The sequence below is a fragment of the Schistocerca serialis genome, chromosome 4, assembly GCF_023864345.2.
Source record: "Schistocerca serialis cubense isolate TAMUIC-IGC-003099 chromosome 4, iqSchSeri2.2, whole genome shotgun sequence".
Taxonomy (NCBI): Eukaryota; Metazoa; Arthropoda; class Insecta; order Orthoptera; family Acrididae; genus Schistocerca; species Schistocerca serialis.
The window spans coordinates 69,992,044-70,015,825 of NC_064641.1; the positions used below are offsets into that span (position 1 = coordinate 69,992,044).

The 23,782-nt window shown below is 37.1% G+C and overlaps 1 protein-coding gene across 1 annotated transcript in view; it reads right to left on the reverse strand.

Annotated features, from left to right (window-relative positions):
* Window positions 1-3,795: 3,795 nt before the first annotated feature.
* The window catches only part of LOC126474146 (myosin-I heavy chain), a 180,300-nt gene continuing 160,313 nt past the window's right edge, over window positions 3,796-23,782 (reverse strand). The window contains exons 15-16 of the mRNA XM_050101600.1: window positions 21,898-21,997; window positions 3,796-4,833 (exon numbers count right to left, since the gene is read on the reverse strand). Coding sequence (XP_049957557.1) covers window positions 4,676-4,833; window positions 21,898-21,997 — 258 coding nt within the window. The 3' untranslated portion in view covers window positions 3,796-4,675. The remainder of the gene's footprint in view (window positions 4,834-21,897; window positions 21,998-23,782) is intronic.

The following is a 23,782-nucleotide window of genomic DNA, read 5'->3' on the forward strand; positions in this document are numbered from 1 at the left end:
TTAGATATAGTGGGAATTAGTGAAGTTCGGTGGCAGGAGGAACAAGACTTTTGGTCAGGTGAATACAGGGTTATAAATACAAAATCGAATAGGGGTAATGCAGGAGTAGATTTAACCATGAATAAAAAAATAGGAGTGCGGGTAAGCTACTACCAACAGCATAGTGAACGCATTATTGTGGCCAAGATAGACACGAAGCCCATACCTACTACAGTAGTACAAGTTTATATGCCAACTAGCTCTGCAGATGATGAAGAAATTGAAGAAATATATGATGAGATAAATGAAATTATTCAGGTAGGGAAGGGAGACGAAAATTTAATAGTCATGGGTGACTGGAATTCGAGAGTAGGAAAAGGGAGAGAAGGAAACATAGTGCGTGAATATGGATTGGGGGAGAGAAATGAAAGAGGAAGCCGTCTGGTAGAATTTTGCACAGAGCATAACTTAATCATAGCTAACACTTGGTTCAAGAATCACAAAAGAAGGTTGTATACATGGAAGAATCCTGGAGATACTAGAAGGTATCAGATAGATTATATAATGGTAAGACAGAGATTTAGGAACCAGGTTTTAAATTGTAAGACATTTACAAGGGCAGATGTGGACTCTGGCCGCAATCTATTGGTTATGAACTGTAGATTAAAACTGAAGAAACTGCAAAAAGGTGGGAATTTAAGGAGATGGGACCTGGATAAACTGACTAAACCAGAGGTTGTACAGAGTTTCAGGGAGAGCATAAGGGAACAATTGACAGGAATGGGGGAAAGAAATACACTAGAAGAAGAATGGGTAGCTCTGAGGGATGAAGTAGTGAAGGCAGCAGAGGATCAAGTAGGTAAAAAGACAAGGGCTAGTAGAAATCCTTGGGTAACAGAGGAAATATTGAAATTAATTGATGAAAGGAGAAAATATAAAATGCAATAAATGAAGCAGGCAAAAGGGAATACAAACGTCTCAAAAATGAGATCGACAGGAAGTGCAAAATGGCTAAGCAGGGATGGCTAGAGGACAAATGTAAGGATGTAGAGGCTTCTCTCACTAGGGGTAAGATAGGTACTGCCTACAGGAAAATTAAAGAGACCTTTGGAGAAAAGAGAGCCACTTGTATGAATATCAAGAGCTCAGATGGAAACCCAGTTCTAAGCAAAGAGGGGAAAGCAGAAAGGTGGAAGGAGTACATAGAGGGTTTATACAAGGGCGATGTGCTTGAGGACAATGTTATGGAAATGGAAGAGGATGTAGATGAAGATGAAATGGGAGATACGATACTGCGTGAAGAGTTTGACAAAGCACTAAAAGACCTGAGTCGAAACAAGGCCCCGGGAGTAGACAACATTCCATTGGAACTACTGATGGCCTTGGGGGAGCCAGTCATGACAAAACTCTACCATCTGGTGAGCAAGATGTATGAGACAGGTGAAATACCCTCAGACTTCAAGAAGAATGTAATAATTCCAATCCCAAAGAAAGCAGGTGTTGACAGATGTGAAAATTACCGAACTATCAGTTTAATAAGTCACAGCTGCAAAATACTAACGCGAATTCTTTACAGACGAATGGAAAAACTGGTAGGAGCCGACCTCGGTGAAGATCGGTTTGGATTCCGCAGAAATGTTGGAATACGTGAGGCAATACTGACCCTACGACTTATCTGAGAAAATAGATTAAAGAAAGGCAAACCTACATTTCCAGCATTTGTAGACTTAGAGAAAGCTTTTGACAATGTTGACTGGAATACTCTCTTTCAAATTCTAAAGGTGGCAGGGGTAAAATACAGGGAGCGAAAGGCTATTTACAATTTGTACAGAAACCAGATGGCAGTTATAAGAGTCGAGGGGCATGAAAGGGAAGCAGCGGTTGGGAAGGGAGTGAGACAGGGTTGTAGCCTGTCCCCGATGTTATTCAATCTGTATATTGAGCAAGAAGTAAAGGAAACAAAAGAAAAATGTGGAGCAGGAATCAAAATCCATGGAGAAGAAATAAAAACTTTGAGGTATGCCGACGACATTGCTACTCTGTCAGAGACAACAAAGGCCTTGGAAGAGCCGTTGAACGGAAGAGACAGTGTCTTGAAAGGAAGATATATGATGAACATCAACAAAAGTGAAAAAAAAGAAAATGGAATATAGTCGAATTAAATCAGGTTAGGGTGAGGGAATTAGAAAGGAAATGAGATACTGAAAGTAGCAGATGAGTTTTGCTATTTGGGCAGCAAAATAACTTATGATGGTTGAAGTAAAGAAGATATAAAATGTAGACTGGCATGGCAAGAAATCTTTTCTGAAGAAGAGAAATTTCTTAACATCAAGTATAGATTTAAGGGTCAGGAAGGCTTTTCCTAAAGTAATTGTATGGAGTGTAGATGTGTTCATAAGTGAAACATGGACAATAAACAGTTTAGAGAATAGGAGCTTTTGAAATGTGGTACTACAGAAGAATGCTCAAAATGAGAGGGATAGATCAAGCAACTAATGAGGCAGAACTGAATAGAATTGGGGAGAAAATAAATTTGTGGCACAACCCAACCAGAAAAAGGAACGGTTGGTACGATACATTCTGAGACATCGTGGAATCGCCAACTTAATACTGTAGGAAAGAGTGAGAGAATGGAGGGAGGGGGGGGGGGGCAGTGGGGGTGGGAGGAGGGGAATCATAGATGGAGACCAAGAGATGAACACAGTAAGCAGATTCAGAAGGATGTAGTTTGCAGTAGTCAACTCAGAGATGAAGAGGCTTGCACAGGATAGAGTAGAATGGAGAGATTCATCAAACCAGTCTTAGAACTTAAGATGACAACGGCGGCGACGATGACGACGACAACTACTACTTCTTCGCTGTTGCTTTGTCTCTGAAGGAATTATTATTTCATGATGGGATTGTTATTTCACTAGTGTCATCTGCAAGAAGTACAAATTTTGCTTGTTGAATGTCAAGTGGAAGGTCATTCACATGTACAAGTAACAGTAGTGGACCCAAAATTGATCCCTGTGGGACTCCCATTGTGATTTTACCCTAGTCACTAAAATTTTCAAACTTTCTGACGTTGTCTGAATTATTTAGCATAACCTTTTGCACTGTGTAACAAATAAGAGTGTGTCCTTAAAAAACCACAGCAATCTCACTCACACGGATACTAATGCATACGCTGTAGATCAGAGCTGTATGACGATAAGAGTTAAAAATACCCAATCATAATGCTTAATAACTAACTGTGAGTGGTTGTTGATGTCTGTCATTTTTACAAATGAATTGCATGTTAAGTATTATATTATGATTGTCATTGAACACCTATACAGCTTCATATAAATACTAAGTTAATACTCTTATTTGTCTTGAAATACAGTGCTGGATTATTAACTATTTGTTACTGACACTGAGTTTTCTTGAGGACACCTCTTTTCCTTGCAGGTGTCCCCAGTAGTCACTTATCTCTCTTTTTAATAACAGTTCTCTTCTTTGTTGCATGTTCTGCTACACTCTGTTATTGAATTTCAGTAGCAATTGAATTATTCTTTGCTTTGCATCCTGACACTCCTTTACCAGCTTTCTCATTAGCTCCAAAAGAATCCCACTGCCACTAATAAAAATTAATAAGTTTGTAATTGTCATTATAATACATTTATTGGGTAGGGAGAGAGGAGCGAGCAAGGCAGAAATAATAAAGTCTCCAAGAAAACAGTTAAAGCTCTTTGTAGATTGTGTCCCTTAAATTTCTTCCAAGTACAATTAGTAATCGAAATAATGATAACAATTTTGTGTTCTCACTGTGTATAGAATGTTTTTATTATTGGATTTCTTAGTTTATTTGTAAATAATTTTATTCTGTCTTAGGCAGAGCTTATACAAATACACATGTTATCAGGACATGTATGTCCATATCGACAAAAATGAAGAGACATTCAAATTCCTGACTTCTGATGATAAGAACAGATGATTATTTACAATGTTAAAATGATTTCATGATACATGTGGAGAATACTTTTGGCAGAGTACAGGTGTGGTAACTGATTATTCACAGCTTTATTCTGTTTTGATACACTTTCTTTATCAATACTGAAATTATTAACTTTACAAAACATTCAGCATTCTGTTTTTGGTGTGTACAACAGCATTACAAAAACTCTTTTGGCATATTTCATTTAACATTACAAGTTAATTCCAGTGCAATATTATAATGTACTTATCTTTTGATGCAAGGTTTAATTACATATCCAATGAAGTAAAATACAATATTAGTTTTTCGGTATGCTTATTATTTACATTATGTACAATCGGCACTTAAATCAGACTCAAGATTATATTTTGGGTATCAGATTATCATTGGCACATAGAGAGTTATGTTTTGTACAAACACTGTAATGAGCACCATTCAGCATAACTTTTGCAGTACATTGTGTAATGTGAAACTCTTAGTTTTTTAGGTCATCCAAGAGAGAGAGTAACTAATCTACTCTTCACATTTGACAAAAATCAAGGTAGTTCCCATTTCAGTTCATAACACTGACACCTACAATTACTTAATGTGTTTCCTTCCTTGGGTGCACATCACACACTGTAATACATAGCTTTAAAGTCAGTAATGTACAATTTTTATACACGAAACTGTAATCTGCTCTTTTTGCATTGAAGTTTACAATAAAAAGGCACTTCACAATTTACACATAAGGCACATTCATATGTTAACACCCACTGACTTGAGTTCAAGGAACTGGAAGGGCACATGGAGGCTCATGTTGTTGTGCTCTACTATGAGATGCCCACGACGTGGAGATGCACCAACCACCAACACTGTGTCTCCTTTCAGTAGAACCACTTCCCCACTTGCGTCCTCTGTTAAAATATGTGAACAAAAATTATTATCAGCTAAGAGAATTATCATGTTGGTTTATAATGAAATTATATTGCTTAGAATATGTCCTGGACTTTTCAGTATCATGTTAAAAACAAACATATATGGTGTGAATATTTTTCACATTTGTGGGTAGGTCAGCAACAGTGAAGGAACATGTGAACTGGAAAGAAATACATTGGGGCTACAGAAGACAGTGGAGAATGAAATCACCCTTTAACTTCAGCTCCCTCTTTCATCGCATTCCATAGACCCAGATGTGAAGGTAAACCTTCAGGAATGAAAAAGCTTCGAGTATACACATCACTTGGCATGAGGGGCAACCACAGATATAATGATCCATTTCAACTGATAAAACTAGCTGGCAGCTGTTGTGATTTTCTCAGTTGAAATAAATTATAGAATACATTAAGGCTGAGAAGAATAAATTAAGGCAGAGAATCTGCTAAGGTGATATTATTAGGCACTGTTAAATTCTGCAGATGAACATTCTCTTTACATACAAAAGTGCTCCTCCCCCAACCCATTCCAAAAGAAGATGCTTCTTATCCACTAGTGTGAACATCAGATCTGTGTCAGTGTAAGCTGTATTACTTGTCTGACAACAAATCCAAAGACCCATTATTTTTCTGGTAGGTAATGCGTCTTTTGCTTCTGGAAATGGTTCATTTATATGAAATAAATTAAGTTGCACAATGGTCTTGATTCCTTTTAAACTGTAGACTACTGTGTAACTTGATGGATGCATTCTCTGGTCACAGGAAGACACGGGCATACCACCTACAGCACAACTGCATAGTAAATCAATGAGGTGTGTGTGTCTCCGCAACTGAGTGGTTAGTGTGTGTGGCTGCTATGTGGAAGATCCAGTTTGAATACCCATTCTGTCGAATTTTTCCTTGGTGAGAGGGCTGAAATGTGTTACACTTGGCCTTGTGATGCCAGTTGAGGAGCTTCTTAAGTGAGAAGTGTTGGCTCCAAGGTCCTGGAAGCTGACAACTTCTGGGAGAGTAGTGTGCTGACCACAAGCCCTTACATTCCATGTGAGTAATACCATTGGCAGAGGATGGCATGGTGGCAGATCTACAGCAAATGCTCCAGTGGCTACTAACCATGTGCTGTACAAATAAGGGCTTCTCTTTAGTAAAGAATACTAACTTCTAACTCAGATGATAATAGAAAAAAAGTAGAGTAGGAAAGCAATGGCAGATATAATAGGATAAAAAATGTAAACTGGTAATAGCATAAAAATCTGTATTGAAGAAGACAGTACTAACATATTTTTTTCTTAGTAAAAAGTGACATGGATGAAAGTATATGATAATAAAAGCAAAACCCTATAACTATATATCCAAAAAGAGCCATTTGGAGATAATTGCAGATATGTGGTTAAAAACCATATTTCAGTATGAAATATTGTCCCAGTCAGTATAAATGAATTTGAAATGTAAACTTTTTGACTAAATTCCCATATAACTGGGCTTTAGGGTGATAGTTGAGGAACGTGGTGGATGCATGATGGGATGCCAGCACATTTTGCTGATGTTGTAGGGTGACACCTAACATGCCAATATGGTCCAAGCCTCAGTTTTCTGTAATTTTCTGCTTGGGGTCACCTCAGAAGTGGTACATCATCCTTGCTGATATGGTCGAAGAACTGGAGCAACAAACTGTTCTATCTTGTCAAGATCTACAAGATGATCAGGGGTATTTGAAAAAATTTGATATTGCAGTGCCTGTGTTATTCTGAATCACGATGCAAAGTTCCTTCAGACATTTACATACGGGAATGTACGTAATGGATGTATGAATACAGGCTGTAGACACATGGTTGATGACATGTGAAAGTTTAGGTCTGGCCGTGAGTTGTGCTTGGATGCCCAAATGGTAAGTGACAGCTCACAGTAAGTGGGAAATCTGGGTTTTAGTCCTGGTCCGGCACAAATTTTCGTTGTTGTCATTCCATTATACAGCTGATGGTTGTCCATATTCACAACTGTGAATACATATCATGTATTTGAAAGAATTTGCAACCCATCATAGAGACGAGTCCAGTATTGCATCAAAATGCACATCTCCTTTCACATGTATGATTGTACGGTAAACTGTAACATGCCAAAGTAGTATTGTATTTCTTGTTGAATTATCAGCCCATATAGGTGACGCCGTAATAGAAAATTTACATTTCAAGTACTGTATTTCACAGACAATAAGATTGTCACACTTCTTATTACCCACATTTCACCCCTTTATTTGATGTCTCTGTGGTGGAGATCAGAACCGTTATGCACAGTATTGAAATCATGTCGTTTCTTATGTGTGGCCAAGGAAAACATTTCCGACTTACAAAAAGCATCAAGATGTGGCATAAAGGGCATCAGTGAAAACATCCCTTACCTAGGTCTGTTGATTTCCACTCATTTCGCAGTCAAAAGCAACAGTTCGCAGTGCTATGAGCAACAGGTTGACATTCTTGACAAAATTTGACATTGCTGAAACCCTCTGAATGATTCAATCTTGTCTAAAGAGGTAGTGGGCCTGCAACCTCATTGAACGTGGTCGCACTCTTTTGGAGTGTAGTATGAACACAATTTTTACTCTGGTATTGAGGGTAGAACTATTAGGGACCATTGAAAACCATTTGACAGAATTTGAACATGATCCAAAGCAGCAAAGGGAATTTATGCTTTTTGAGCCCCCATTTTGTGTCCTCCTGTGGTGTGATCGTAGGGGTGTGTGATGTAGTCATGTGACATGTGTGAATAACCTCCTCCCCCCCCCCCCCCTTTCACAGTTCAGCAGCAACATTCTCGTTGCGATGGTCTGCTCACGTCTGTTGAGCACTTTGAAAATGTACCTGTACAGAGACAGCCAGTCACTCAATACCGTATTTTACGGGCAATAAGATGCACCTTTTTCTTCAAAAAATCATCTGTGAAATTCAGGTGTGTCTTATACTTGAAATTAATATAAAAATGCCCAGTATTTGATTTAAAATTCCCACTAGTCTTAAAAATGGCCATATATTTGATGCCATGGGAAACCTATCCCGTCTGGCAACACTGGATTCAATTGTCAGCAGCAGTGAACCTGTGACGAATGTGAGTTGCAGGGATTCATGCTACCACTGTCCCCCTCCCGTCCCTACATCACAAACACAGAACAACACTGTGTAGCCTATGATGCATCATTGCAGTCTAGAGAGCCAGCGAACTTGAATTGAAAGTGATTTAAGTTGCTGGTAACAGTACAATATTTATGTTGGTAGCTAGTTTCGTAATGGAAAAAATAAAAGGTAGCTATATGATGTGGGCTATACCAGGTGTATTGGTATGAAATGAGTGTTTTTTTGTGAAAATGAAACACTAATTTTGAATTGAAAAGTAAAAACATTTTATTCAAAGTACTGACCATTACTTTCTATACATTTTGACCACCTTTCTGGCAATTTGTGGACACCACGCCAATAGAAATGTTCCTCTTTTGAAGCAAACCAATCGGGCACCCAATTTTCGACTTCTTCGTAGGAATCAAAGTGTTCCTCAGCCAATGCGTGCTGACAGTACTATATGTAATCCATTGATTATTTTCAAGTGTAAAACAATGCCAAAACCTTCTTAAATACTCCCAGGTGTTGTTGTTCATGTACATGACAAGGGTTGGATGGATGGTAAGAACTTATGGATTAAGAAAGTGTGGGAGAAGAGGAAAGGTGCTTTACTGGAGAAGAGTTCTATTCTTATGCTAGATTAGTTCAATGGTCATATGAAAAATCCTTTGGAAGAGAAACTGAGACAGGAAAATACAGAGCTTGCTGTTATTCTGGAAGGACTGGCTTCACAATTGCAACCTCATGATGTGCCAATAAAAAAAACCACTTAAAGTGTATATGAGAGAGGAATGCAACAAATGGTGAAGCATGAAACTCAACATGAATTCAAGCCGAAGGGAACTTTAAAACGACCTACAATCAAACAGGTGTGTCAGTGTATAAAACATTAGGTCTAGAGTAAGAGAAGATAATGTAATTATGGGCTTTCTTTGATATGTTCAATAACAGAGTGGTACATGATGTATAATCATGAAACACAGTAAAACAAATAATTGTAGTTTATACTTAGGAAATGCAATTGTACTTTTATATACCCTTGTGTCTGTATCATATATATGTATTTGTTGAAAGTATACATACAGTATATATTGTCTACGGATGGATAGCAAAATAAATAAATAAATCTTTCAAGAAGTGGGTCATAAGTAATGCTCTCGATGGCAGTGAAGACCATCTTATATATGAAGAGAGCAACTATGATGACAAAGAGGAAGAGGAAAAAGAAGAAGAAAGTTCAGGTGACGATTTTTGGGGTTTTAAAGGTCAGTAAGGTTTTATAAACTAAGATTTTTTTAGTATGGCTTTGAAATCTAATAATAAAAATGATAAAAATATTATTTTTAAAAAACTGCTTGAAAATTAAAGTGTGTCTTACAGTCCGTAGCATATTATAATCTGTAAAATACGGTATATTTGTACTAACTAGGACAATATTTCATATTGCAGTTAGTGCTAGCTCGCAACCAAACATTTGCAGTTGTCTTGCAAGCTGCTCATTTTTCACACCATACTTAATGGAAAATATTTGCTTCTAGTGTTATATAATTTCATCAGTGAAAGTTTTTGGTATTACTTATGATACACCCAGGTCACGCAAATGGTTTAACCTGAAGCTGAAATAAATAATAATAAAATTTTATTTACAAGCAGTGATTGTGTTCATGTAGGACATTATGCCTAGTCTCTTTAAATATGTAAACACTGAATATAAATTTAAGTGTTAGGAAATTTTTTTTAAAGTACTTATTTGGAGTGTAAAATTATAGGAAGTGAAATGTGGGTTATAACTAGTACAGATGTGACGAAGGGGTATTGAATTGAACTGGAGAGAAAAAGAGCTGAATGGCATAATTTGACTAAAATAAGGATAAGTTGATAGGTCACGTTGTGAAGTATAAACGAAAAGTTAATTCAGTAATAGAAAGAAGGGGTAAAATTGTACAGGGAGATCAAGGCCTAAATACACCAGCAGGTTCAAATGTATGTAGCATCCAGTATTTGTGCAGATATGAAAATACATGTAGAAGATGGACTTGAGTGAACAAGTGCAAACTGATGTTTACAAAAAAATTATGGCATTTATCAAAGATTCACAATTGAGGACCATTAAAACAATTTACAGAAAATTTGACAGACAAGGTATGCTTATAATTCATTTCTCCTTTTATGGAAATATCCAATTTCTACCTTATACCTGCAGCACAATTTATGATCATGTAATAAAACATTTTTCTCTTATCATGCTAGTCTATGTTACTGGGGTGTTTACAATGAAGTTAGTAAACACACACACACACACACACACACACACACACACACATATCCACACACTTACTAGGGTGAACAGTTGTAGGAGAGGGATATTCAGGGAAAAAAGGGGAATGTGGGTATATAATCAGAGATGGTATTTTTAGTCCAGTCAGAGCGAGTGGTGGATTACAAATGGGAATGAAGAGTAAAAAGGGGGTTGGAGTGAGGAGAGCAGGGTATATTTTTTTTTTTTTTTTGGGGGGGGGGAGCAAATAGTGAGAAAACAGTGTTGATGAGAGTCCATAGATCAACAAGACTAACTAAAGTGTGGGTAAGATGAGGAATAGTAAAGCAGTGAGAGAAGCACTGCAGTTGAACAGTTTCTTTTACAGTTCAGGAAATCTTGGGGTCTGCTCAGTCTTTTGATTGCCCTGTGATGCTATCTTCATGATGTATCTTTGTGCTGTAATATATTCACAAAATTGCATTTCGTTTTGGCACTGTACATTAAACTATTTAGGAAAGGAGGAATAACCCTGAAACACAGCCTGCAGTACCATATAGAGTGGAAGTAATGGGCAAAGGCAGCAACTAGCAAACAAAATATCACAATAACAGTTCAGTCTAATTTTCAAGCTTCCATTTGTTTTTGCAGTCTATCAACGTCAGTTGCTTCTGTTTCCATGACGAGTGTTGCTGCTGTAATTTATCCTCATGATTGCGGTTGTAGACAATTTAATATTACTTATATAATTTATTGAGCATTTAATTTCTACTTTTTTTCATTGTTACCATCTTGTTTTGGAGCTGTTAAAAGCTGGTAATGTTTTTTCTTATTATTCTAAAATATGAACAGGGATCAAAATACTCATTTGAAACTAACATGGTGAATTTTTGTAGTATGTAACAGTCAAACAAAATACTATTTCGCCATGTTGCTGGTCTCAGAGTTAGTAATCTTTTGAAGGATAACATTTCTGACTTCGACTATTAGCTTCAGTTAAAAATCACCAGAGTTGTTTATATACCTACAAACAATGATTGAGAACTTGTGTTGCATATTTGCTTTAATACAGCAGGAGTTTTTAGGGTGATAAGTTTTAATGCTGTTTCCTCTTGTTTTCCATAAAACTGTCTAATTTTCAGCAGTCTTATAGCTTGTTGTTGTGGATAGTTTTAGTATCTTGTATATTGCTTGAACTTGCTTCCCATGAGGAAATTACCATATGACTGTTCCAGCAGTGGTTGACACTGTATTAAGCTCTGCAGTGATACAGGAAATGTCAATCTGTTTGAATGTTTGTATTGTTTGCCCAACCTTAAGGGGCTCCGGAAAGGCTCAAAATCATGAAAAGTTCAATTTTTACTTTTTTGCGTTTTCTGAATCTGCAGACTATTACCTTTTAATAGATATATAATTTATTCAATTCCGAAGACTACAACTATTTTTAAATTTTTTTTGAAATGTGTTCTACATGGGCGTGACCCACTGTGGCGCTGTTAAACTGCTGTCAAATGGTGTTATTATTAACGTCCGTGTTCATCAGGTACATTTTAGTGATGTGAGATAAAGTATGTGTTGTGGCTAACCTGTGATGGTTCAATATATATCGCTGGTGTGATTGTCGATTGTTTCATGTTTATTTACTCTGTCATTATCTCGAAAGTATTCGTAATTAATTCTGTTTCTTGAGTCTCTGTTTTGTTGAAGTATAATAATGAGTAAAAGTAAAGTTATTAGAAATCCTCTGAAGGCTTTTAAGAAAAGGAGAAATGTTGGAAAGCCAAAGGTATGTGTTATTACTGTAAACAATAAAGACTATAACCAAGTGAGTGAACCTAACCTCTCAAGTATACCTGCCCATAGCAGTCAAAGTGGGAAAGAAAATACTTCACAGAAGAAGCTTGGTTCAATGAGTGAAAACTATGAACGTTTTATGGGCGAATCGGATGTGAATGAAATATTTGATATGTCGGTTCTCAAAGGAATTTTTTCAAACTGTGTAAGATGTATTCATTGTAGTGAAGTTGGTCTGGAACTCTCCATAATAAAGCACGTAGGACTTGCTAGTGAAATACAACTGAAATGTGATAAGTGTTCATACATGACCACCTTTTGGAACAGTGTTGCAGTAACTGCAACTGAAGAAAATGGTAGCAAAATCTACGAACACAACAACGAGCGATGCTTGCTTTAGACAAGGAATGCCTTCGGGCTGCAGACAGGGCTGTAAAGAGTCTAGAAATACAAGCAAGAGTAAACAGGAGGAGAAACAAGAGGAAGCTGGAGGAGGAGTTCGCAGAGGATGAAGATAATCCATCCTATGGACCTGGAATGCACTAAAAAGTTAATCCAATCTTTGTCGCTCGATTCCCAAAACTTTTATTTTCTCATACTAATTACATGTTTTCTAAGGATCTTCCAAACATATTTGTTTCAAACTTTCAGTAAATGTTACACAGTACCTTCTGCATGATTTAACACAGCCTTTTTCCAAAAAAACTGTATATTTTTGAATATATAAATAAAAAATTGCAAAAAAAATGTTGTGAATTTTCATTACAATTGAAAAAAAATCATTTTTAATAACTGAACTAAAATTTTGTAAAATCCCTGTGTTAAGTTGTAGCCCATATTCCAATAAATAATCTGTAAAAAGTTCAACTTCCTACCTCAAATACTTTGTGAGGAAAGATGTAATTTATAAGCGTTATTTTAACATTGCAAGTATAGGGCGTTCCGGAGCCCCTTAAGCAAAAAATATTTGCATTTGGCTGAGGCGGGCAGTGCCAGAAGTATGTATATGACAGGGAAAAACAATTTAGGCCAGTGGATCTGGGGGCCTGGAAAAAAATTGTTGTAGGACGAGTTACCATTCAAACATTTCATAGAGTCTGATACTGGAGGACAACAGGAGACTCAAAATTCCTTCCTTCATTCATCCTTTCATTCATTCATTCATTACATACAGAATGTTCTATAGATCCCATCAAGAAAGAGAACCTTCACAGATGTGGAACAAGTCATGGTATTCTTTAACAAAAGACAAGGAAATCATAGAAATTTAATCCATATCGACAGTAAATTATCAGTACACTGAGTAAAGATGTCCATGCCAGCCAAATTTAATCAAGTAAACAAGAAAGAAAATGGCTGCTTTGATAACATGATGTTTATCTGCTATCAGTACCTAAATATTTACTTGACTGCAGTGGTCTATTTCAAGGAAAATATGTACCTACATGTGTAAATACTGGGTTCTATTTACATTACATTACTACTCATCTTGCAGCCTTGCAACAAACACTGTTGCTCCGCATGTAGATAACAGAACTTTTCAATCCCCAATATTCAGGTAATTAATAGCAAGAGTGGTTTATAGGGAATGTTTTTAATTTTCTTTTCAATTGGTAGGGACTATCAATTTCTTGCTTCATTCTAGATGAGAGCTTCAGTATCTTCCTGCCAGGGCACATGACTCCATTCTGAACTCTAGACAAGGTGAAAATTATTTTTTTGTCTTGTATTGTATCCATGTAAATCACACTTTGGCTGAAACTAACATTCATTATCAACCAAAAAACTGTTTTGTGATCAGTAGCATGATTTGCCACTGGGTTGTCTGAAATACCCTGTGGCGGAAATTCATCCACTGGTGTTAAAAGGTGACATGGCAGATTTTACAGGTGACACTACTCCTGATGAGGTGGAGTACATTGATTTCAGAAGTGGAATAGAATGTAAGCTATGTGGATGCACGGAACATGTCTTGTGCCTAGGTCACAAGACCTGACATAATCCCTTAAACATTGACCATATATTTCCTGTGCCCACTGTTCCCGTTACTCTTTATACTCCAGCTACACACACTAACCAGCATCCCTTTTCATTACCCTTTGTTGCCCCTGTCTGAAACATTTTGGCTGAATTCCCCACCAGAGTTTTGACTTTTTGACTACTACTTACCACATGCTGAAATGAAGAATATCTTTTCTGCCTCTCCCAAAATAGTATTCAACTGCCCACCTAACATATGACATATCATGGTCCATCATTATGCTGCTCTTACTTCCAACATATTGACACATGTGTTGTACAAAATGTAAAAAATGTATTTGCATTACCTTTCCCATGCATTCACCCATCACATTATAAGAAGGCTTGTGAGTGACAAAGAGGTTTTTCCTTTTCTTTTTTTAAATTTTGGTACATGTTGCAAATTACCTTAGTTATCTTGATCATATAAAATAGTAGGTGCATTCTACGTGCCATACAAATGGACAAACTGAAAAACTGAACTATCGTAAAACTCTCTGTTTTTAGACAAGGTTGTTGAAGATTGTGCTTCTTCATTTTCAACAAATAAGAAATCAATGGCTGTATTTAAATGTGTTGTATTTCTTGACAACCTTTTACTTCCACATATTCCCATGAGTAAAGAAATTTTAACTGGAAAATTTTTGAGTCCAATGAAGATACAGATTCTTCTGACCTCTCAGAATTACACTTCAGGGACGAAACCTTTTCACAGGAAAAGTTGGACAAAGTGCATTGATTTAAAAAGAGTGTGTCAGAAAAAAGTGCACTCTTGGCATAAAAAGTGTAATCATTACCAGCTACAGTTCTTTTCGGTTTTACATTCCAGTCCAATAATTGGTGTATCCTATCCTTTTCTGCTGGAATGACAGCAACTAATGTGCAGTGTTTGATGTGGATGTGAGCACTTCACACCTGTTCACTGTGTGATGAACATTATCAAGATTCTAAGCCAGGTGCAAGTTTGACAACCTGGTGGTAGAGAATACTGCTGAACACAATATGGTTGATTTTAAAAGGAGCTTCACTTTCTATGCTAGCTAGATACTCTCCCTCTGCTCATGTGGTATCTGTCCCTTCAACAACCTCCAGTCTACTATCCTCCTGACCTCAGTCCCTGCTTTCCTTATCCTACATTTACTTACATTATATGTATGCTACTGCACAATTAAGACCATTTGGCCTGTAGTGCATGTACAATGTGGATGTGTGTTTATATTCTCTAGAGAATAAAGTAATTTTGTAAGCAGAGATACCTCATTCTATTTCTACCTTATTCTATTTCTTGTCTGTGTGCTTATCTGCTGCTTAACACTTCCCACACATGTAGAGTGGTTATCTTACTCATTCCAATGCTTAACATAGTTTAATCTGTAACATAAATATGACACAGGAAGTTTCTATATGTATGTAACAGAAAGAAAATGTGAAATGGTACACAAATTGTTCTCACTGTAGCCATGCATCATCAGGATATAGCCAACAAATCTTTACAATACTTAAATTTTTAAGTGGGTGAACACTTTGCCTTTCTGGGCTTTGATAATTGATATTTGAATAATTGAGATGTATCCATCTGATTAACATCTTGTAGTTGGGGTTCACCATCATGTAAAATTTTTTAAAGGATATCATCATCACTTTCAACTGTAAAAATATTTTTTACATAAATAATTTTACAGTTAGAGGCAACCATGGTGTTGTGAGGATCCTACAGCCTTCCACATTTGAGTATTTGTTATATTTTTGAATTTTGTAAGGTTATTGCTTAGTGTTATTGGAGAGTGAGTGTTGTGCTGGTGCAGCTACCATTGGGTTAGGCATGTCCTGTATTTTAAGTGTAAATTTTCTCCAGTGACACAGTGCTTCTTAATTGTTATTGTCATTTTGTCTCACATGTGCACTTGGTGTAGCACAATAATAGTAAATTGGGGTTCATCGTAATTTTCCATTAAAAATGTGTATATCTATTTTCCTATAGTGTGGTGTATCGCTTGCATTTTTGTTATCCCTCTGACTATTTTATTTTGCAGTACTTCTAATTATTTAGTTTTTTTTTTCAATTTTGTTTTTAGTTGAGCATCTTTAAACTAAAAATCTATTCATCCATAAATGAGCTGCTAAGTGAAACAGCCAATTAGCAAAAAACTTAGAAGCCACTTCTATCAGTATTAGATGGTTTACATGTACTGAAGCTCAAGTAACTGTTGGTTTGTGGAGCAACTGCACAAAATAGACTAATTCATGGATGTATATAGCATGTTTCATTGGGCTACATCATGTTTCATTGGGCCCTCAAGGATATCGAATGCATTAAGATATAGATTACTACAGAGCTGCACCTATTCCAAATTGGTTCCATAGACTAAGCTAACAACTCATTAATGATACACAGTTTATATTATGTAAGAAGTTCAATAGAAGAATATAATGAAAAAGGAAAATAAGTAAGGGAGTACAGATTGTACAAGGGAAACTCCCCATTGCACCCCTCTCAGATTTAGTGGTAAGACGGCCCAGTTGATATCCCGTCAAAAACTGAACACGGGTCAAGTATGAAAACAGAAAGGTGGTATGTTGAACTGTGAAAAAAAGTAGCAAAATCAAAACTGTGAACAGTCCAAGCTCAAGATATGCAAAATCGAGTGAATTTGGATAGCCGCGGCATCGTTTTTATGTGGCCATGGAGTTGTAATGCGAAGGGGGAGGTGGAGATGTGTGTTTGTATATCCCTTGTGCCTCAGTTTTATTTTATTTTATTTCATTTTTTTCACAATTATGAGCTGGCCATCTGGTCACTGATGTGTTTGTTCACTGTATTCAAATTAAGGTCTGTGCTGTGGTGTAATGTCCATTTGCAACAGTGAACTGTGAGGAAGAGACCTTCATATGTAAGTACCTCCTATTTGTTCTACACAAGTACCACGTGTTGTGACTCTTGCACTCTATTTTGGAAGTTTTGACTCTCGAATTCCTTCGTAGTAATGTAGTTCACAGGCGTTGATTTGTTGTGGTTTTTTTTTTCTTTCTTTTTTTTGTGAGAGGTCTATGTGGCATCTTTCCTGCTCTTACTATTCATTACATTTACTTGCAATGGTAAAATATTCTTACCACATGACTCATATTCCATAATGAACGAATAATGTGACAGTTGCCAAGGCTGCAGAAGGAGAACAGACACTTCAATGACTGAATTGAAAGTTTATAATTTTGAGAAAAAAATAGGTCAGGAGGGAGATTTGAACACAGATCTTCCACTTTGCCCCCAAAATTGTGACCACACAGCCATGACGCCCTAATTATCGCAATTTGCCCGATGTTGCCCATCTTGAGCTTGGACCATTCACTGTTTCTATTTTGCTTCTTTCTTCACAGTTTAGTATGTCTTCTTCCTATTTTCAGCCTTAATCTGTGGTCAGTTTTTGACAGGTGTATTTTATCACTAAGTCTGAGGGGAGGGGGGGGGGGTGATGGCAAGCTTCCCTTGTTAGGTGTTCCTAAAGCAGAGCCAAAAAAGCCATGTGTGACTAAGCGTTCATGAGCTTATTATGGATGGAAGAAGAAAATCTAAAAATCTTAAAAATGAGATAGGAAGGAAGCAGAATAGGTTGTTAAGGAATAGAATTAATAGGAACAATGTGATGGCTGGCATATGAGAAGAGCACAGAAAAGGTGTATAAAATAAAAAGGAATTATTCTGAGGTGTGATGGAAGAGAAAATGTGGAAGAAATTAATGACACAGTCGAGTATAGTTAAGCTGTAAATGACACGAGCTCAAACAATTCAGCAGAAGTCAGAATTACTTAATTCTGTGGGCAGGTTAAGTAGTACGTTATTAGAGTAGGGGCCTGAAACTATGAAAAAGAGGATTCACCATCAAATTTCTAGAAAGCACTGGTATAATTTTGTTAAAATTTGCAACAATTTTTTCTCAGTTTATTAGTGTAGTGCTGTCTATGCTGCAATTAGGTTAACTATTACATGTCTTTTGCAACTGAATTTTTACTCTGTTTTAAACAAACCTCTTTTAACTAATTACTTTATGCCTCTTTGGTTGTCTATAAATAAATGAAAGAAATAATTGCTCGCTTAACTAAAAACATTTTGTTTTGATGTACATAAAGTTGTGAATATTAAAGTGGCCTAAAAGTGCTGCTTAGATTACTGTGCACCTCAAAACAATTTTTTAAGTTGAACTAACAATTATTTCTTTAAAGACTACTGAAGATGGTCAAAATAATGTGTTAAAACATGTTTGGTTAAAATAGTAATAAAAATTCAGTTCCAATAGACATGTAATAACTACTCTTATGTAGTAGATAAACAGCATTATCATCACATTACCCACGAAGACACAAGCAGGCAAATGTGAAAACTACAAGACAGTTACTTGTGGTGGAATAAGATATCAGTAATTACCCCCCCCCCCCCCCCCCCCCAAAAAAAAAAAAAAAAAAAATTAAAAAAAAAAAAATCAAATTATTCTGATAAATTCTAGAAGGAATAAGGTCTTTTCTTAATATTATGGGGATTTTCAATTTACTGCCTGTCTTGGCCAATGTGAAGACCTTTGCACCAGAAAACAAAACTCAGTTCTGAAGAAGTCTAGACAGGGACACATAGTCTATATGGAAATGGATTTTGCTTGTAGTATTGTGATTGTGAATTGCATGCTTCATCTATATTTACTCTTACTGTGAATCACAAATACCATTTGGGAGTGTAACAATCCCAAGGCCCAAAAAGAGGCTTTTGCAAGTCAGATATATAGAGGGAAACATTCCACGTGGGAAAAATATATCGAAAAACAAACATGATTTAACTTACCAAACAAAAGTGTTGGTATGTTGATAGAGACACTAACAAAAACAAACACACACACAAAATTCAAGCTTTCGCAACCCACGGTTGCTTTGTCAGGAAAGAGGGAAGGAGAGGGAACGACGAAAGGATGTCGGTTTTAAGGGAGAGGGTAAGGAGTCATCCCAGTCCCAGGAGTGGAAAGACTTACCTTAGGGGGAAAAAGGGACAGGTATACACTCCCGCGCACACACACACACACACATATCCATCTGCACATATACGGGCACAAGCTGACATATCAGTTGCCCAAGAGTAAATATAGATATGTCTGCTTGTGTCTGTATATGTGCAAATGCATATGTGTGTGTGGTCGAGTGTATACCTGTCCCATTTTCCCCCTAAGGTAGGTCTTTCCGCTCCCGGGATTGGAATGACTCCTTACCCTCTCCCTTAAAACCCATATCCTTTCGTCTTTCCTTATCCTTCCCTCTTTCCTGATGAAGCAACCGTGGGTTGCGAAAGCTTGAATTTTCTGTGTGTGTTTGTGTTTGTTAGTGTCTCTATCGACACACCAATGCTTTCGTTTCGTAAGTGACATCATCTTTGTTTTTAGATATATTTTTCCCACGTGGAATGTTTATCACACACACACACACACACACACACACACACACACACACACACACACACGTCCCAGTCACTCCCCTCCCCCCGGTGAGCAAAGAACATGAAAGTTCTGAAGGCTAGTAATAATTTTTTCCTGCTTAAATGTTTTCATTGCAAGTATGAGGATCACTTTTAAAGTAAGAACCAATCTGTAATGGAGTAAGAGAAACTTTATTTGTGGAAATAAATTGTATGACAAACTACAATAGGCACATTTTTTCACTTTTCAACATAGTCACCATGAACATTTAAACATTTGTCAAATCATGGCACCAGCTTTTGGATCCGGCATCAAAGCACTGTGCTGCCTGTCCGTTAAACCAGTTAGTAACAGTTTATTTCAACATGTTGTCATTTTCCAAGTGCTTCCCACCAAAACTTTTTGGAGAGAGATGAAAGTCTGATGGTGTGAAGTCAGGGCTGTATGGTGGATGATCCAGTATTCCCCAATGAAACTTGTCCAGTTGCGTCTTTGTTCTTGCGGCAACATGAGGCAGAATGACGCCACTAGAGAGCAGTCCTTGCTGGCAATTTTGAATAGCACACCAAAGCTTTAATAATGTCTTGGCAAGAAGTCTTAACAGAAGAAAGCCTTTCCGGTTCCAAAAAACAGTGGCCATGATTTTCTGTGTTAAAGTTTCTTGTTTGAATTTTCTTGGTTTTGTCGGGAAGCTTTAACAATGCCACCCACTGGAGTGGTTTATTCTTGGAGTCTAATGTGCAACCAACATTTCATCACCGATCACAATGTGACTCAAAAACTCGTCACCATCCATGTGGCAGCACTCCACAATGTACAAAGAATGTGCCATTCGCTTTATTTTGTGTTCTTCTGTCAACAGTTTTGGCACCTGTCTTGCACACTTTTTTTTTAGTGAAATTTGTAGTAACAATGTGAAACATACTGATCTTGAAACTTGTGGAAATGTCTGATGAATCCCATCAATAGTGAAGCATTCATTTTGGCGAATTGCCTCATTGTGTCAAGTCTTTATTCATGATAGTAGGCCGTCCAGATCATTCTTCTTTATGAACATTTGTCATTCTTTCATTAAACGGCCTATACAATTTATGCACATTTCCATCATTCATTACACCTGCACCATAAACTTCAACAAGCTGCCAGTGAATTTCAGCAGCATGAAATTGTTTTGCATTTAAGAGCCAAATAACTGAGCATGCTTCACAACCGGCGGGATTACTGATTGACATGATGACAAATGAAGCAGTATACTCAACACTGGCAGAGAAGTGAAACATAATGGCAGCGTACTGAGAGACTGGCTAAGAGTGGCCGAGCATGAGTCACATGACAGGATGCGTGGCCACAATGCGCTTTCAGTTCTTACTTTACAAATGACCCTCATATATAAAATTTTTTCTCCTGGAGGTAAGTAAAATTTTGCCTCCTGGAGGTAAGTAATGCCAGGCCATGTAGCACGCCCATAAGTTTTTTCCAATGGAATATTTGTTTTAACAAATATTAATAAATATAAGTTGTAACTTACCAAACGAAAGTGTTGGTATGTTGTTAGAGACAATAAAAACAATAAAAAAACACACACACAAATTTTAAGCTTTCGCAACCCAACGTTGCTTCGTCAGGAAAGAGGGAAGGAGAGGGAAAGACGAAAGGATGTGGGTTTTAAGGGAGTGGGTAAGGAGTCATTCCAATCCTGGGAGTGGAAAGACTTACCTTAGGGGGAAAAAAGGGACAGGTATACACTCACACACACACACATATCCATGTGAATATATGTGCTGATGTACAGACTTTCCCACTATGCCACAAAAATTGTTTGTACTTTTTAAAAAGTTCATTTTGAATGCAGTTTTATTAGTTTTCAGTGCAGCAGAATAAATATACCCACAGCCGAGCAAAACACTGCTAAGATTCACAAACATTTGTGATGCATGTGTGTGATGAAGACATTGCTGTTTAACAATCCTGTCCATATTTGATAAAAATGAAGTGCAACAAGATAGGCACATTACATTATGTCTATTACAAATAGATGTTTATATGTGGCTGGTCTGGGACTAAAGTGGCCTATTTAGCAGTTTTGCAAAATCTAAGTTACATTAATTTTCTACGCTAACAATCAATCATTTGGTCTCAAGTGGTGCTGTGATATTTCTTTCTGGAAGAGCCTTTAATCTGAAAATAACTGTTAGGAATTGATGTCATTTGAGTTTTAGTGTAGTCTTAAGTGCTTTTCTCCTCTATTGCCATTTTTAGCTTGTAATTCATTTTAATTCTAGACCAGCTATTTCTTATTCTAAACCATCACATTCTTATAATGATGAAAAATGTTTATTTTGTGACACTCATACTATCATCATTAAATTATATAATCTACCTGCATGAGCAAATTATGATGAATGAAAATACATACCAGGAAAGGTCATCTTCATAACTCGTGTCTGTGGATAACCTAGTTTCGTGTTCCCTGCCACAGTGTATGGTCGACTAGGTGGAACAGGGGGAGGCCTCTCCTGTACAAACAAATACAGAAATGTTAAAAAATGACAATCTCTGCAAAAAGCATCTTATCTTAGTTTGCAAATCACTCGTCATATACACATGTTTGTAACAGGTATCTATATTTTAACAAAGAGTTTTCAAATATTACTTGTTAGCAACTTCACCTTGACAAAACACTTTTGCTGTGCACCTAGTATGTATGAGGGCTATTCAGAAAATAGGGAGCGCTTTGGCATTAAAAAAAAACTAAGTACAAGAAATACATTTTATTCTATAATCTGAAAGAGAGACTGACATACTACTTTTCCACATAGTCACCAAACACGTTGAGGCACTTATCATAGTGGTGAACAAGCTTTGAAAGACCTTTTATCATAAAATTCTGCTGCCTGAGACTTCAGCCAGTGAGTCATGCCCACCTGGAGTTCCGCGTTGTCACCAAAACACTGCATTACAAGCCAGTTCTTCAACTTGGGAAACAAGTGGAAGTCGCTTGGTGCAAGATCGGGGCTGTAGGGCGGATGAGGGTAAATTTCCCATCTGAATGAATTAAGGAGTTCTTTAATGAGGTTTGCCGTGTGAAGTCAGGCATTGTCGTGCAAAAACAAAATTTTGGACATCATCTTTCCTTTGCATTTGTTTAGAACTGCTCTTCTAAGGCTGTGGAAAGTTTGACAGTACCGGGCAGAATTTACAGTTGATCCATATTGAAGAAAATCAATAAGAAGCACACCTTGCCTATCCCAAAACACTGCCGCCATCAATTTCCTTGCTGACAAGGTTTGAAAACATTTTCTTGGTTTTTGGTGGGACCTTGTGTGCTTCCACTCCATGGACTGTAATTTTGTCTTGCAATTGACGTGGTTCACCCAAGTCTCATCACCGGTTATGATTCGGTCCAGTAATGAATCACCAGGTTTGTGGTAGGCCTCCAGAAATGTCAACATTGCCCCGATTTGCTGTTCTTTATGGTGCTCTGTAAGCATTTTGGGCACCCATTGCGCACAAAATTTGTGGTAGCCTAGCTTTTGAGTGACAATTTTAAACAACAAAGACCATGAAACTTGTGGAAAAGAAAGCGAAAGTTCCATTATTGTGAAGTGACGGTTTTCATGAATCATTTCATCAACTTTAGCAAGAAGATTGTCAGCCACAATGCTCAGGCATCCACTCTTCTTTTCCTCATGAACATCGGTTCGGCCATTTTTAAACCAAATGCACAATTTCTGGATGGAACATTCACTCATTATGCTGTTTTCGGCACAGTTCACGATAAATTTCTATAGGTTTTAGGTTTTTTCCCTACAAACACCATATCACAGAACGCACCTCACAACTGGTGGGATTTTCAATTGCAGCGCACATATCAAATTCGAGTATCGAACAAACCAGACGCACAGAGATGTTCCCGCTGTCGCAGATGGATGCCAACTGAGCTGCCAAGCACGCACATACCAAAATATATGTGATCAGCACGCACCTAGCGGCATCAGGTGGAAACGTTCCCTACTTTCTGAATAGCCCTCGTAACTTTGAAATTAAGGAAGTAATTAAAGTGACTAGAACATTATAATCGATGACCAGTATTAAGCTGAAACTGCAAATCATTGTTATACAACATTGCATGAGTTATTATACAACAGTTGTGTTTTAAATAGTTGGAAGCAGTGTATTTGTTACAGAACATACATGCACAATCCCCCTTCCCCACCTGTCATGCTTTCCCTCTTCTCGAATTGTATTAGTCCTTAATGTAGATTTTCTTTGGTTTGGTTAAATCATTTTCATATCATTAC